The sequence below is a fragment of the Cydia pomonella genome, chromosome 2 (assembly GCF_033807575.1).
Source record: "Cydia pomonella isolate Wapato2018A chromosome 2, ilCydPomo1, whole genome shotgun sequence".
NCBI classification, from domain to species: Eukaryota; Metazoa; Arthropoda; class Insecta; order Lepidoptera; family Tortricidae; genus Cydia; species Cydia pomonella.
The window spans coordinates 7,177,818-7,194,915 of NC_084704.1; the positions used below are offsets into that span (position 1 = coordinate 7,177,818).

Sequence of the window (17,098 nt, forward strand, 5' to 3'; positions counted from 1 at the left end):
CATGATCAAAATTATTAATATCATCTTCCCTGGACACTTTCGGTCTTTGGTGTCATATAAGTAATTAATGCTTAATTGAAGACCTTCCAAATAGGATATGACTCAAATGTATATACCAATAGTAAAAATTACCCAAACTGCTACCAAGGCTCCATCTAGTGCCAGGTAGAACAAACAAAGCGGCATTTACCACAATTAATTAACGAAAAAACTCGTTTTATTACCGCCCCTGCAAGCATTTGAGTGCAAGTATATATATATTAAAATACCTTATAAAAATGTCTTTTAAATGATATATATGGCTTGAGTATACAAACAAGTTTCAGTGTTTAATAGCAGTATTTTTAATTCAAGCATATGTTATATCAACTAATTCCAGCCCTGTACGTACTTAAACGTAAGTAGTGGTAAACAGAAATCTAGAATTTCTCATATTCTTTCATACAAAACACCTAACAACCGGCTACATAACAAGTACTTTGTAAAACAACAGTTTATATTGGCCACTCTTTTTTTTAAATTGCTCAGTCCCTGCACGTTATCCAAAGTTGGTGTCATACAATAAAATAATGCTAAGAGTAAACCCTTTCAAACGAGATATGTCTCAACAGTATACATCCATGGGACGAATTGCCCATTCTCCTTTTCGTTCGCGATTTCGGGGTTGGTCCCATAGTAAAAGTTGTTCAGTATGAACTAAACTTCAATGGGTCTCCTTCTTTGCCTATACGAGGAACCTATATTATACATTTTAGATTCATAAACCTTACTTGATAGATGGGCACACTTTTCTTGTCTCTGCATCCAAATTGGCCAATAGGGACTTATAGAGGGCATGTGTCTGACGAGTCTGTTGTTTCGCCATCACTACAAATATGCCTTCAACTGGGCCCAGACCTGAACTTAGTTTCAGTAGGTTTGACGCGCAATCATTTTGCCCGAGGTCTAAGGAGGTCGTTATAGCATTCACGCCCAATTTCCGCCAGGATCTGTCAACAAAATAATGGTAGTTACAAGTGTTACAACTATGCTGTCTAAGATAGTTTCGTTTTTAATTATTTGGAACCTTCGATCCTTAATAGTAACTGGTCAGATCTTATGGACTGGCCAGTGAGTCAGTCGTTTATGTGCCCATACAATTTCTTGGATTTATTATTAAATATCTTCAAAGATACCTCAAAATAACAGTTATAAATTTTCTCTTGGATGAGGTGCTGCTGTAATCGTTTGCACCATAGCCTGTGTCGGTTATACCTACAGCACTTGTGTACTGAGACGCGGCCCAATGTGGGCGAGCTGCAGATGGAGCGCGCCTGCGCCCCGTTGCACCAGGCGCGAGGCCAGGCACATGGTGAGCCCCGACGAGTCGCCTATCACCAGCTGGCTGTATGCTTTTGAGCATGTTAGTCTACGAAACAGAAAAAGGAATGAAGGAATGGTGATTTATTGAGGAAGTTCTAAAGACTGTCAAACTATCACCTAACCAAGTTTTTCGATAATGAATGAATATGAGCCAATTTTGTGTACATAATAATGTGTGTTGCTGCTCTGGCTTTTCTGCTGCAGCCAAAAATGAAAGATGTGACATCTTTCCGTTTAAAACGTTTTTCTGCTCTTTATTTAATGATTAGTAGTTATGTCCCGGCCCGTTTCATGGTAAACGATCACCTTAGCCTATGGACGCCGTCAGGTCCAGGGGTGATGCAAAAAAGTACAAATTAATTATTGTATATGTAGTGTAGCAAAGTTGTATTGTCCATAGATATCAACCATTAAATACTCGTAATAATGGACCTGGGCTCCACAAGTGATGTCGGCGAATCGTGGACGCGCAGCATAACTCGGCCGCGGTGTCGACTGTGCGCGAGCAAGCTAAAAGCGCGCGTAGCGTCGCAGGGCGCGTACACAACTCGGGACAGCGGACGTACCCAGCCCCCGCTGATGCCCTCCGCCACCAAGTGTTGCAGCCTCTGCGTAAAAATTTAATTAGGATTTTACTTAACTTCCTAATATTACATTAAGCATTTAAATTAGTCTCGTATATGTATAGTCTAGTTCACAAACATGTTTACAAGCCAACGAATATATTAAGAGGGAAGAATAACTATGCGATCCTAATGAAATAACGGTACTTTTTCTATGAAATTTCCATTTAGCGAGAAAACAGTCTCCACTAAGTAAATCTGAACAAATCACTTTGATTTTGATGTCGATCGCTTCAGCATAATATAGGTTCATAGTGTCCGCTTGAATTTTTTTGTATCGCAAATTTTGAAAAAAAAAAGGAAACCTATAAAACCTAGTTTTTCATTGTGTCAATAACATACTCAAATATCATGGAGAATGCAAAATATTTAGAAGTGGAGAAACATTTTCTCTTTTAGCATGGACGAGTAGGTACTTGGTATACTTCCATCTTAACATGCCTCTAAGACCCTGTCAATAATGTAATTGCATATTTGTACCTTGAAAGTTTTGATGTCGTTATGCAGAAAAAGACTGGAAAAGTCGACACGAATGTAAGATCTTTCTTTGGTCAATGCGCCCATTTTAAGCGAATACACTTCATTATTTTTTACTTGATGAATATCCAATGTATACCCAAAATGCGTACAGCATTGAAGGTAGGCCTGAAAAAAAAAACAATGCACGATTACGATACGATATTACAATAAATACATTTTATTTGCTGGATAATTGTAGCTACGGCGATAGTTGATAGTTTATTTATTGACTTAACCGAACCGAACTTGAGTTCCGAAACACTATGTGTAAACAAAAACTCACATCTTTGTAATCACCTCTACTGCATATAACATACTCGCAGCCCCATCCATCAGTTTCAGGCAGCACGCGATTCATGAACGTGTCGTCTCGGCAACATATTATATCGTCAGCTAAAAAAAAACTTTTATCAAATCTTTATATTCAAAATGATTTATTTAGTGGTTATTATTAAAGTATAACAGTTATATAAAGTTTTCAGAAAATTAATATATAAAACAATTTTATACCCACCATTCAATTTAGGAAACATTTTCATTAAGAAATTTTTCTTCGCAGCATGACTAACGACGACGAATACGCGACAGTCCAAATGAAGCGCCATCGCGATAATTGCCTGTCCTGTTGCGCCTGCGCCACCGCTCACGAGGACCTTCGTGCGTGGCATCAGCTGGGTTTTGATGGCCTTAATTTTAAACAGGCTATTAGAAGCGAAATATTAATGCCAACGCTTAATGTATATATTAACTCACCAAACGAAGAACAAAAACAGCCATGGGCTGATCCAAAAGTTTTTTTTTTAAATATAATACAATAAATAGTTAGGTATAGTATTATTATTATAACTCGTAATTTGTGGCCCATAGCAAAAAAATGTACTTATACGTAAATAATCTGGATGAAATTGCCTACAAGTAAGATTCCGTACACTTTTCGCTAGGATCAATATTTAAAGAGATATTAAAGTGGGAAAGTTAATTATAATCAATTTTATGGTCCTTTTTTCTATATGTTCGTAAATAACTCGCAAACGGTGCCTAATAGCCACGTAAGTAATCTACACATTTTTTTCTACAAAAAACATCCGGTTCACTTTTTGCATGGACCAATATTTTTAAAAATATTTATAGAAGTAAAGTTAATTATAATCAAATCTAAGTTTCCCTTTTCTAGTTTTTCGCATTTAATAATTTATAAAGTATGACATATAGCAAAAAACATTTCAAACTACATAATATTTACTATGGCGTGTCCTGTTGGAATGGATGAATACATAAAATAGGTATCATTTAATATTTATCTGTGAAGGAAAAATATCCTCAATAAACCGGACTAACACCAACAAGGTGTAGTTTCGCCTCTGAATTTGAAGGTCAGATGGTAGTGGGTGCTATCATATCATAAAAGCCAGAGTGTTTGTGCCAATTCTCGGAATAAGGTAGTCCCTAAGCGAATATGAGGAAACTTACAAGACAGTAAAGTGCATGCGCGAAGGGCAACGGCACAGTAGCAGCGTCCTCGAGAGTCCAATGCGCCGGCACTGGCCAAAGCAACTCGGGGTGCGCACGCACATGCGAGCGAGCCGAGCCACCGCGCAGTAGGCCCATCACACGAGACCCGCTACAAGTACAAGGTCAGGTCAGTATGTCGACGGCGCAAGTAGGTACAGTCAACTGCAGATAAATTTATTCGCAGGGGGGGTCACCTCTCTCTGCAGCTGACTGTATATAAAAATATAAAATAGGTCCCTTATGTGCACTTTTTTAATTGAAGAACATATTGTTCAATGTCCTTTATAATAAAAACTTTATATCTATAAATCCCTCTTGAATGAAATCCTTGACAAAAAACTTCACCCGAAAAATCTAGATGTGAATTGATTTGCAGTTTTTTATATTGCAGATTTTTATTTTAAACTAAATTAGGCTGTACTCCTCAAACTCACCAACATTTGTTCAGCAACTTTTAAAAATAACTTAAGTTTTAATTTTTATTACACATTGAAGTTAATTCTAAGACGCAATGTATTGCGAATTTTGTTACGTTTAAAACGTGACAAGCAACGTCAAACACACTGATGTCAGCGTACATTGAAAATAATATTAAATTTGTATGACAAAGATAAAATCTAAAGACACCCGGTATAAAACAAAAATAAATAAAAACAAAAATATTTTGAAAGTTAAGGCTATTATGACGATAAAAACTTGACATGTATAAATAAATTCCATAAGAAATTAAAAATGCACAGTAAATGGAGTCATGGCTAACTAGAACCCTTTTTTTATCCTATCCAAGATACCTAACGGCTCATTTGTCTTTAACGAGTACGATAGGTCCCTAATAATTTGATTTGAACAACTTACTTTTGTGAAATTCCACTAAAATCCATTCCATAATAACCTTCGCAATTTGTTTCTTTATTAACAAATGGTTTATTAGCTGTCAGTATATCGCTAGCGTTCAGTCCAGCAAAATGTACCTGTACATACAAGAAATTTTCATCTATTTCTATATGTTTTAAGAAAAGTCGTTACAATATGAATTGTGGTGATGTCACATAATATTATTTGTACTGCAATGGATAAGGTATGAGTTCAATTTAAGTGGAATAAAAAATAACAAAGTCCCAACAGTGGTTACCAAACCCTACCTTTACCAAGATCCCATTACTTTCGGACGCCGGGGCTGTCACCCAGTCTAAAGAGTTTAGGTCACCAACTCTCATGCTCTGTAACATTTTCTCATCTTGGATGTTATATCCACTTTCACCCTAAATAAATAAAAATATGTTATCAAACGATGTGTTAAGTATTTAAAATAATTGTAAATATGTATCTATATTAAAAAACTCACATTCAAAACATTTTGAGCTTGATATTTAGTGTCAAACTTAGATGTGTCGAACACAAAAGAACCTGCGTCTGGTTTGGCAATGTGGTGAAATTTGATGCCTTTCAATGTAACACCACCACACCTAGAAGTAATTACTTCTTAATGATATTTATCACCCTCTTATATTTTAAAACGGAAGGAGAAAAACAGAATTAATTCCAGTGGTTTTTTTTTTAAATAACATTGCTAGTGTAAGAGTGCCTAACACAAATGGCTTCCAATATTACAGCTAACAAAACTTACGTTAAAACGTAAGATTTGTTGCATTCGTGATGAACAATTCTGACGATAGGTTAAGCTATAATCCGTACACGGTGGGAAGAAGTTGATAACTCGAGAGAAAAAATGAAGAAATTTGAACCATGTAATTCTATTAAAAGTTAAAATTTCTTCAATTAATTAATATCTTGAGTTATCAATTTCTTTCCGCCGTGTACCGATTATTGTAATGTATTTTTTTCAATTGATGTTTGTGTTTTTGTCTGTATTTTTTTAGTTAAATATGTTTTACCTGGTATGATCCTGTACCGCGCATACTTTGAATTTCAAATCCATATTCATTTGTATTGATTTTGTGTGCAAATCTGTGTTGATTGTGATGGACCTGATGAAAGCAGGCCGCGAGACGTGATCGTGTGGCTGGTGCAGTATATTGAGCTGCAGCAGAGCATCCAAGAATGGCTCCCAGCGGCCAGTCCAAGAAACCCGACCAGCAGAATATGACCCGTTCACTTCACGTATGGCTTGAAATTCATCCCTGTTGGTTGGCATAATGCCGATGACGATAAAGCCGTTTTACACACCGATCAATTATAAAAAAATCACTCAAAAGTCAGATTATCGAACTTATTGTCATTAGATGAGCCAGGCAGGTAAGACTAAGTATTTAATAGAAGTACAATGATATTTTGTGGATGAACATTTTTATTATACATACCGGTACATGTGGCTCCTTTCATTGAACATTTGATATATTTCCTCCGTCTTTAACATGTCTTCGTTTAATTCTTCGTATTCAGTACTCTCTGACGTTACAGTGTTCTTCAAAATTATAAAACCTGTAGCTACTTTTGTGATTCCATCATCGATCTGAAAAGCTCGATTAGTATGTAAGTAAGTACCTATTTTATAAGCCACAATCAAACACGTAACTAGTTAGTTGGTATTGGTAGGCACGCACTTACTCATATTTAAAAAGTTTTTTTTTATACTTCGTCGGTGGCAACCAAGCATACGGCCTGCCTGATGATAATTTACATGCACGTTGCCGACCCTAACACTCCACACCCTCGTTTTTATAATAAAATTTTAAATACTTTTATAGCGCAGCCCAACTTTGACCCTCGTATATAGATATCTTTGTCATAGGCAAGCAGAACAGTTAATCGATTGAACTATCAAGGAAACTGTAGGTAAATCTTCATGTAACACTTCTCCCACATTTAAGAGGATTACGAGACAAATAAAATATAACCTCAAACCGTCCATTCCCGCGGTGCAAGGCTACAGTAAGCCGTAGCAAACGCAAGTCGTGCAGAGTTGGCTGCGAATAAAACTCCACGTCGCGAAACTCCACAGGAAGTCCCCGCCGCGGTGCTCTTGCAACCATTGTGAGTGTGTCCCATACGCACACCAACGCAGAAGAAAATGGGAATAACGTTTTGCCTAGAAACATTATTAGTTATTACAACCAATAATCAATATTTGCCACAGCACGGCATTATGCTTGATCTTCAGCTCTCATCCTCGTATCACTACAAAAACCTTACGAACAATATCGCCTTATAAAGCTGTAGCTTACACTGCGCTCTAGATTGGTCGGCCGAAACAGTTTCCGTTTAAGACCATTAGACCACCATCTATTCCTATGGCCATTGGTTCAGTGGACTATGTTACTTATCTGTCGCACCTACCACGTTCGCATATACGTACTTAGATTTTATAGGCTTACCTTCAATTTGGTGACCTCGTAAGTAAGCATATTCAGCATCGTGTAGAGTTATCTTGAAAGTGCAGGTTGAAGCCAATTTTCTTTCTGGACTCGCATATAACGCCAAATGCCTGTCGATTGCGAGTTGAAAGTTCTTAATTTTGTGAACACCGTGCACTGTCACTTTATGTAGCAATAGCATGTACTCAGGATCCGCGATTAAATCTTACTGCAACACCTTATTAATTTTTGATATCATTTCTAGTGTCTCAAGAAGTAATCCAGCTGTATCTATTGTAACATTTTCGAAATGCGTTGCTGTATCGCTGCCAAAAGTTGTTTTTTGCGACGGCTTTTCATAATTCTTGATTACCTAGCTAATGTTCTATAGATTTCTATGTGGTACTGGTAGCATCACAATTCGAGTATTCACAAATATAGTAATGATTATTATCTACTGGTTTCACTTTTAAGTATTTTATTTACCATTTTTGTTGATGAGCCCATTCTACTAAGTGTGACAGATGAGGGGTTCCAGTTGAAACAGGAAATTCGACTTTTGGGTATAAAGGACGTATATCTGGATAATATCCTTCCATAAACAACCTGCAAAATACGAAATAATTCAATACCAGAAGTTGTAGAATTAAATAAATAAATAAAAAAGCTTTTTGTGCTGTGTCAGACTCACTGTCCAATAGCTTCGAGTAGAAAGCGAGAATTATCAGGGTGCCCACGGCGCGTCAGCGGCACATGCGCGCAGGAGGGCATCGCACGTCTAAGAATAGCCTGCAGCAAGCCATGTGGTGCCACCTCTACCAGCACCGCGTTCTTTGGAATCAATCGCGCAGTTTCCTCAAAAAGCACTGGATTCTGCAAAATCAAAACACAACATTTATCGCACAATATTGGCATTCTTATGTGATGTGAATAGGGTGGCAAGATAAGGACCACTACGATCTGCGACAACGATCTGGTCAAGATCGCTAGGAAACGTTGAACGAGGGTACGTTCGGTCAAATGTTACCCTCAACCAAGTTGTTTGAAATGTCGTGGAGATCCAGCAATGACAATTTTCGGCTGATTCGGATTCCGGATGGTTGCGTAATTAGAGATTTTGCTAACAATATTTTGTCAACATCAAAATTACCAGGAGATTATTAGTATGGTATTCGGCCGAAGAATATTTGGCTATGTCTTCGTTCCATCTGTCCTGTGGTACAGATGTTGACACCCAACGCTCACTTCGAAGTTTGGGAGTTTTAATTACTTTTGACAAGTATTTAAGGAGTCCAGGACCTGAAACAACATATAGTTATTAATGTAATCATATGTTTTCTTATAAGCATGAGTACGAGACACCCCGTTAGTTGCCCTAACGTTGCTTTAAATATAATTAGCAAGTTAAAATTGTCAGACAACTTGATTTTAAGCAAGCGTAAATTGAGAAGAAACCGACCAAGCCTCAGGCTGTGAAAAGTGGGGTGGAGATTAAGAAAAATCAGTTTTGAACACTTGATTAATTTTAAGAAAAATGGTTTGTTGGTCACCTGCTTCGGCGATGTATCGTGAATGATATGCTATATTAGAGCAAGGAACCTCTTTTGCAAAAATCCCATTAGCTGTCAACTGAGCAACAAATTGCCCCATAATATCTGACGGGCCTGAGATGGTGCTGGAATCAGCCGCATTGTGGCAGGCTACCTCGATCTCCGGTGGACACATCTTAGACACCTGAATTACAATGGTACTGGTAAATAAAAGTTTTCTGTCATCAATAAAAACATCTAGTTATTAGCATACTAGTACATACTTGTGTAAACCCTATGCCAACGGCAGCCATGGAGCCGTATATGAAGGGAGTTTCCACAGAGACAAGCCCGCGGCTGTACGCTGACAAGATCATCTCCTCGGCTGTTAGGCAGCCATCAGCGTACGCGCACCCCAGCTCGCCTACGCTGTGTCCTAAGAAATAGTTACAATTTTATAATGAAAGTTCCTAAGTTTAAGCTGCAAGAGCATCTGAGCCATAAATAATTGATAAAAATATTAATTATACTGACACATTACCTATAATTTTATCCGGGACCAAACCCAGTTGTAAGAGGATATCAGTCAAACCAATCTGGACAGCAGCAATTCCAACGAACGAATGTAGAATATTGTCGAAGATCTTTTTATCGGGCGACGTTATGATATGTATAATATCGATGCCTCTTGGTTCCAATACTCGTCGACAGCTGAGTAAATAAATCATAAATATTCCATCAGAAATTCGTTAAAAAAAATTAACGTATACCTTAGCCACTTACTCTCTTTATTTTAGTACGTAAAAGTAACAATGGTTGATAGTGGGCGTTTCTTCATATTTATAACATTGATTCCTCCAGATGGCGCTAATATCAAGGTAAATAATCTTCTTGTAGGCGAATAAAAATAGGTATGTAAAAAATTTAAAACAATAACTGACACTTGAATGAATGATATATATATTATACCAGAAAAGCAAATACCGTTCTATGGCAGCAGCAAAGATCGGCAAGCGCATGAGCTGTGTTCCCATCCCAGCCCACTGCGAGCCCATGCCGCTGTACACGAACCATAACGGACGTTCACCACCATCAAAATATTCTGCTTTTTCAACTAGACTTGTAGTTTTCGATTCATTGTTTGTTTCTACAAAATAATTATTTATTTATTGGGCTGTCTAATAATTCAAAATACATAATCATTGCCTATTTCTTCTACCATTACCAACATTCTAAAAGAAAAGTGCCTACTTACCTAAAATGGTGAATCCTCTTCCTAGATGGCCATTTATTTTATAAGAGTGGATATTTTGAATCAAAGCTAACTCCTCGGCGTCTATAGGTCTTGATTTTAAATTATTGATCATATTTTGCACAGCTGAATCCGTTCGACCCGAAATTAAGACCAATCGTGGAATATCGCTGTGATATTTTGTCAAATCCTAAAATAAACAAAAAACAATTATATATACAACAGGCTAATAAGTGCAAAAATAATAATTTATACTACTGTACTCAAATACCTTGGGCTTGTAATGTCCATGTAAAAGTATGTGAGAATTAACACCGGTCAGAGACAAACCGTTGACTGCAACATATGTTCTTGGAGTTGGCTTATGGTCGCTCAAGATTTTGATGCGGCCCTCTCTCAACGCCTCCACGTCATCGCGGGGTCGCTCGCAGTACAGGTTGCCCGCTAACTGTCCCGTGTGGTACCCCAAAAGCACCTGAGGGTCGACAAGGACACCTAATGCTACGTATTCAATCCAGGAATAAACTGCTTTACTCATGAATACTGAGACTTCATGAGTAAAGCGGTTCATTCCACAGTACATTAAATATGGCGATGGGTATCAAGCGCTGGTAACCAGCCCCACGCGGTAAAGCATTCAACTATAGTGCTATGACTTTCCTGAAAGTCATTTGATATTTGCCATTTGCTTTTCGGTGAAGGAAACCATAGTAAGAAAAACGGACTCAATAAAAAAAAACAATTCGTATAATCTAGCCTCATCAATTTTTTCAATCAGAGTTGATTATTTTAGGATATGGCCGGAAATACGTGAATAATGTGAATGAAAGAAGACAAAATTTGTATCTTACGAATATCAAGAATTTTCTGATTATAAGTATAATATTGTAATACTAAAATTTAAGTAAAAAACATTTTTTTTTACTTAAATCTTTATTTAAATTATTTTGAGAGCAAAAAAATAAAAGAGACCTTGGTGACTCCCATTATACCCGTGGCGGACTCGCAGTAGCCCACATTGGACATGATGCTGCCAACGTACAGTGGCTCGCGCCGACCTCTACAAAAAACTTTATCTATCGCATCCAGTTCTATCTTATCAGTTTCATAATCGGCTGAAAACACAAACAAATCATTTTTCATCACATTTGCTCATTTAAAAAAAAATTAAGACGTTAGTAAAGGTAAAGACATAATTATATAAATATTTTTTACACAATTTTATGGCTGTATGGTGAACGGATCTCCTTTCATGCTTTTACATACTATAGAAACTTACGATGAGCGATAAACAACACTTTCGCTTAACACTTATAAGTATGTTTTCTTCGCAAGTGTGATGGAAAACACGAAAGGTACGAAAAATGTAAATTCGCAAAAAAAAAAAAAAAAAACATATTGTTACATTACAATTAGATTAAAACATATTGTTACATTACATAAAATATCACCGACAAGTGCTTTATTACCTGCTCCAAAACCTTCAACGAATTCTACATCCCTTGGTGACACTTTTATTTCTTCGTAGAATTTATCTAGAAATGTCGTCATTTCTTCAGGTTTCCGCTTAAAACTGCCAGTGCTTTCAACAGAAGCATATGCTGTTTTTACAAAAACAACATCGGCATAAATTCTAAAATATAAATATGTTGTTTAGACATGAAGCGTAAAGTTAAGTAGGTATATAACAATTGCATCGTAAATCGATATGGTTTACCTATAAGCATCCTTAGCTTTTTGTAAGAAAAGCACGGAAATAGCCTCTGATCTCACACATCCATCAGCTGCCTGATCGTAGGATTTTGTTTTTCCATCCTTACATAATGTTATATTTCTGCATTAAAAAAAGTATTATCGTTACAATAATAAAGTCATACACCTAGTATAGTTATAATGTCATAATGACTCTATGTTCCACCTTTTTATCATTTCATTTCATAGTGACCCTGCCAAGGGTAACACCACAGAAGGAAGCTCATTCCACAACTTGCACATTCTGGGCAAAAAAGAGCGAGATGCTCGCTTGTTCTTGGTTTGCCAATCCAATTACTTATATTTTATAACACTTTAAACTTTAGCGTTTTGTCCTCATATTTAAATGCTTATATTTTACCTGCCAAAGTGTATTGAAGTCTGTGGGTGCATACACAAGTTGCAGCCTCCAACGACGGCTGCTTCGCAGTCGCCTCGGGTCAGCGCCTGGTAAGCCTGCTCTAGGGCCACCGCTGAGCTACAGCACCCGCCGTCAATAGCCAGCGAGGGTCCCTTTGCATTCAGCCAGTACGATACCCGATTGGCGAACATTGTCTTGCTGCATCTGAATTACAATTTATGAAGATCGTAAACAGGTATTAAATACACAACACACACTTACAATTTCTTTTTACACAGTTTTTACTCCACGGCTAACATGTTAACACTTCGAAACGGTCGGGCTTGTGCGACGACCACTGGTGGCTTTTTGCAAGTGTTTAAACATGCTTTTATGAGACCTACGGATTTAAATGTTCTTTTCGTTTTTTGAAACTTTATCCACTAGATGAACACTAGGGATGATATGGCACGTGTCTTGTCATTTTATTATTTTAGTAGTACAAAAAATTGTACCTAACTTACCCTGCTATACTAAAACCAGTCTTGCCTGCATAAGCTGCATAAAACAAAGCTTTTTCAGTTTCAGATAAGCAACTCCCGATATAAACACCAACTTTCTTCCCAGACAATTGGTTGGGGTTGATTCCTGTTAAAATAATACTGAATATTAATTACAAATACTCGGAAATTTGAACTTAATTGTCGTCAACAGTATCCAGACACAATGACAAATATAATCCAAGGAAAATTGTTTAAAACTGATTTACATTGGACGTCAACAAATTTGCCAGTATCAGCAATAATTGAGGAGTGTATTATTAAAAGGGCTTATCTCTCTATGAAAACCATACAAAAATGAGTCATTATGAAAATACACTTCTCAATTGTATCGATTTCAGAACTATATATATACTCTTAGGTTTCAGTAAAGTACCCACTACTGATCAACTTTATGCCTGTTCTTCAATTTATGTAATTGACTAGCCACCTACTCTGTTTAGGTATTCAGTTGTGGTTTGTGTTTATACACAACAGCAGTCATGTGTGGACTTAAAACTGACAGCCAGGCCAATCCGTTTTGTTTTTTATCTACATACCTACTGTGTGTATGATATTGTTTATCCATTATACATTTCATTCACCTCTCCCTTAAGCCGGAATTATATTACAAAATTAGTGCCATGAAATTCATTTCATGACATTAGTTTTACCATGTAGTTTCAAGTGTAATTTAATATTCGGGCGCGATTTTTTAGTAAACTGAATTTCACACCCTAATTTTATTTTGTAAGGTAATTCCGGCTTTAGTTTCATAATCTACCTGCATCATAAATAGCTTGGTAAGCATGTTCAAGAATTTTCCGGGACATCGGATCTAAGTTTACCCCAAGGTGATAATGTACTCTGAAAAACTGAGCGTCGAACGTGTCCAGATCGGGGATCAAGCCCACGTGCTGTGGAACCTCTGGGTGGTTGTAGTTCCAACGAGATTGCTTTTCTTCGGCTGGGTTCACCTAAATCAGAATTAACAATCAGATGTCTATAATACCATTTTTCAGACTGCTACAGACTATGGTCTTCTTCCTCGCGTTGCCTCGGCATTTTGCCGCGGCTCATGGGAGCCTGGGGTCCGCTTGGCAACTAATCCCGAGAATCGGCGTAGGCACTAGGTTTAACGAAAGCGACTGCCATTGACCTTCCAACCCAGAGGGTAAACTAGGCCTTATTGGGATTAGTCCGGTTTCCTCACGATGTTTTTCCTCGCCGAAAAGCGACTGGTAAATATCAAATGATATTTCATACATAAGTTCTGAAAAACTCATAGGTACGAGCCGGGGTTTGAACCCGCGACCAGTGCTTTTTTCGGACCATGGTATGTAATTTTATTTTTAGTAATATAGTTTATTTTCAAATTTAACGAAAGTGGCAGAGTCAGACCAAGATAAGTTGGCAGCGATTTTGATAGCCTTGACAGTGCCAGTGTCAAGTAAACGTCATAATTTCATTGACGTTTGAAATAATAACCCGTGCACCGTCTGGGCTATCAAAATTTTCAGAAGGACTGCCACAAAAATTCTATCACAATTAAAGCTCTGTAGCATGCGAAATAGGTGCATGGTTTTTTTTGACGGAGTGGGAATGCACTTACCCACCGCTTGGGGGGTGTGTGGGACTTGCCGCTCCTTTCCTTAGAAGGGAGAGTTTGACCCTATCCACTAAACCCACTCCGGTGTTTCAACCTCTTTGCCTAACGGCAACTGAGTCGAGGCGGCGGTTAACGCGAGGGCGCGCTGGAATTGGAATTGGACATTCCATCACGGCGCCCTCCGTAGGTGCATTGGCCTGACCAGTTAAGTTGAAATGCAGGTGCTTATAAATGATAATTATAATTGTAACTACCATAAAATTACCCAAGTAAAGTCTACAAGATGGACAGTAAATATTGTACTGAAGCATGCCTTGGTCAACTACAAATATCCTGGTTAATAGTAGTAATAGTAGCCCTAAATGTAGGTATTACATTAAGTATTGTAGGTATTATGTATTGCCGCGAGTGATATGTAAATAACACGATTCAATGATAAAGATAGTTTATTATTCAAGTAGGCATATTAAAATGCGCTTATGAACGTCAAATAAAGCGACAACGGCTCTAACCCTACACCTCTGACCCGAGAAGATTTAAATCCCCTCTCAATTGGAGGAGGGTATCCCAATATGGACCGGCAAGAAACTCGGCGGGACACATCTTTTCTAAACATTACATCTTATAATTAACATGCATGAAATAAGAAAAAAATACAATTTAGATGAATATTAAAAATCCTTTATTTATTTATAAATATATATATTTAGAAAGTGTTCATTTCTTTCAAAATCCGGGAGACCAGAATAGAGATAAAATATTGAAAAACCGATAGCCGTTTGTCTTATAATTCTATCTATAGTGCAAATGTAGGAGTAACGACTCAAAACTAAACAAAAATCGATGAAAACCGCGGGGAGCCCCTTCAAATGGTATTATTATTTGGTGATTTACTGTATTCATGATAAAGAGTCGACTTACCTTGTTGTAGAGAATGTCGGAGAGCTCCATGATGTGATGTGATTGCGGGTAGGTACCCGACACGCCGGAGATCACTACTCGGTTGCCGTCTAGGCCCTCGCTGCGCTCGCTCGGTACCTCGCCGAGATCGCTCGGGACTTCTTGTGGTATCGGAGCCATTGCTTAAATTAGATCACACAGTCAATAATATAAGAATAAAATGTTTGATTACTGTTTTATATTATGACTAATTTAGACAGGTATTACTTTGAAGAATTTTATTATTTTAGTATGTAAAAAATAAATAGCAACCGCCGACTATAGGGCTGCACAAAAATCAGTGAGGTGAAAAATATCGTACTTCAATAAATGCAGTCCGCGATCGGAATGAATACACATTTTTCATTTATATTGCTTTTAAATGCATATAAAGTTATACAGGCTGACTAAATTGGTGTGATTACGCCGTGACTGAGCTAAAATTACAATCATACATTTTTAAAATAAAAGCGCCGAAATTTTGAAACGTAATAAATATAAGAGCGTTGGTAGAGAGCACCTTTTGTACTATTTGGCGTTGAAAATCTAGTGGTAATGGGATCCCAGCGCGCACAAGCTTTATGCAGAAATCGCGAAGCGTCTGGTTGACGTAACTGATGGTGATGACCGAAGAGCTGGCGGTTTCCACGCACGACGTCGTCGACACATGACACACGTCGACAATGCCGCCAACATCCTGGGTACAATACCTCAAGGGCCTATTTTATATTTAAGCTAGTTATAGTAATACCTCTGTATATATCTATTATGTAAATAAAGATCTTAAATGTTAAAAAAGACGCACTAGGTATGCCCATTTATAATTTTGTTACGTTTTAACCAGCGTGATTTACGGAAGTACATTTGTTACAAAATATTTTATTTTTCACATTTTATCTGCTTCTTAGCATTTAGTTTCGACTACCCGTTAATCTAACAATACCAAAGTTTCACGAACCCGTTAAGTTAAAATCAGGAGTAGAACAATTTTACCCATTCACAGCTGAAATCATAACCTACCTACATAAAATAGGAGGATTCCAGTCAGTATTAACGTTTTTTAAACATGTTTTTTATTAATTTCATCTGTTACATTCAGATGAAAATAACCTCTATGCTTTTGTAATAAAAATCTAATCATATCAATTTAATTTGACCCATTTTCCAGTTTCCAATTGAGCTCAAATTTAACATACCTACGTAACTTCAAAATAAAGACCGAAGACCGAGGGTGGCCAAAGTACTGAACTCCCTTGGAAATCAACTCGAACTTAGTTTGAGCTCCTTAGATATTTATTGTCTTGTAAGTAAGTTAAAAGTTATGATTGTACAAAGAAAAATTACGTAAACCATACAACATTGTACTAAAAATGACTTAAAAAGAACTGCTGTTGTTTGTTAGTTGTTACTTAACCGTTAACTTTTTGACCGCTATAGTCCGCCATAACTAACTACGATGAAATTAACCTTAATACATTCTGATAAAGTTTACTATTTCGTGTTGTGTAATATAACATAAATACTTACATTAAAATAAAACTCATTTATCTCGGAAAATAAGGAATCCATATAATATATAACATATACAACTTATAAATAAATTAAAATAAAATTGTTTTTATATTGTTACATTTATAACGGTGAAAAGGTTAAAATCAGTTTTATCATTATACAGTTTTGATAAAACGAGGAATATAATTTTATTCTTTAATCATTTTCCATGAAGTGTCTTGGGTAATGTAGTCTACTCGATAAGTTAAAAACGGTGAAAAATAGAGATACTACTCTTAAAAATATGTGTGATACCT

The 17,098-nt window shown here is 37.0% G+C and overlaps 2 protein-coding genes across 2 annotated transcripts in view; both read right to left on the reverse strand.

Annotated features, from left to right (window-relative positions):
• LOC133515632 (fatty acid synthase-like) overlaps positions 1–16,836 on the reverse strand; it is a 31,233-nt gene extending 14,397 nt beyond the window's left edge. The window contains exons 1-28 of the mRNA XM_061848202.1: positions 15,273–16,836; positions 13,527–13,719; positions 12,728–12,851; positions 12,225–12,428; positions 11,829–11,945; positions 11,581–11,744; positions 11,084–11,226; positions 10,383–10,586; positions 10,115–10,301; positions 9,844–10,006; positions 9,401–9,570; positions 9,144–9,295; positions 8,881–9,064; positions 8,481–8,629; positions 8,022–8,203; positions 7,817–7,936; positions 7,352–7,461; positions 6,875–7,065; positions 6,334–6,489; positions 5,165–5,278; positions 4,872–4,987; positions 3,975–4,125; positions 3,019–3,190; positions 2,788–2,897; positions 2,427–2,630; positions 1,795–1,970; positions 1,259–1,408; positions 771–989 (exon numbers count right to left, since the gene is read on the reverse strand). Of these exons, the coding sequence (XP_061704186.1) occupies positions 771–989; positions 1,259–1,408; positions 1,795–1,970; positions 2,427–2,630; positions 2,788–2,897; positions 3,019–3,190; positions 3,975–4,125; positions 4,872–4,987; positions 5,165–5,278; positions 6,334–6,489; positions 6,875–7,065; positions 7,352–7,461; positions 7,817–7,936; positions 8,022–8,203; positions 8,481–8,629; positions 8,881–9,064; positions 9,144–9,295; positions 9,401–9,570; positions 9,844–10,006; positions 10,115–10,301; positions 10,383–10,586; positions 11,084–11,226; positions 11,581–11,744; positions 11,829–11,945; positions 12,225–12,428; positions 12,728–12,851; positions 13,527–13,719; positions 15,273–15,431 (4,484 nt within the window). The 5' untranslated portion in view covers positions 15,432–16,836. The remainder of the gene's footprint in view (positions 1–770; positions 990–1,258; positions 1,409–1,794; positions 1,971–2,426; positions 2,631–2,787; positions 2,898–3,018; positions 3,191–3,974; positions 4,126–4,871; positions 4,988–5,164; positions 5,279–6,333; positions 6,490–6,874; positions 7,066–7,351; positions 7,462–7,816; positions 7,937–8,021; positions 8,204–8,480; positions 8,630–8,880; positions 9,065–9,143; positions 9,296–9,400; positions 9,571–9,843; positions 10,007–10,114; positions 10,302–10,382; positions 10,587–11,083; positions 11,227–11,580; positions 11,745–11,828; positions 11,946–12,224; positions 12,429–12,727; positions 12,852–13,526; positions 13,720–15,272) is intronic.
• Positions 635–2,421, reverse strand: LOC133532575 (fatty acid synthase-like). Its single transcript, XM_061871321.1, has 3 exons — positions 1,795–2,421; positions 1,259–1,408; positions 635–989 (listed from the first exon to the last, which is right to left on the reverse strand). The coding sequence occupies exons 1-3, from the start codon at positions 1,836–1,838 to the stop codon at positions 767–769; spliced, it is 417 nt and encodes a 138-aa protein (XP_061727305.1). The 5' UTR covers positions 1,839–2,421; the 3' UTR covers positions 635–766.
• Positions 16,837–17,098: the final 262 nt, after the last annotated feature.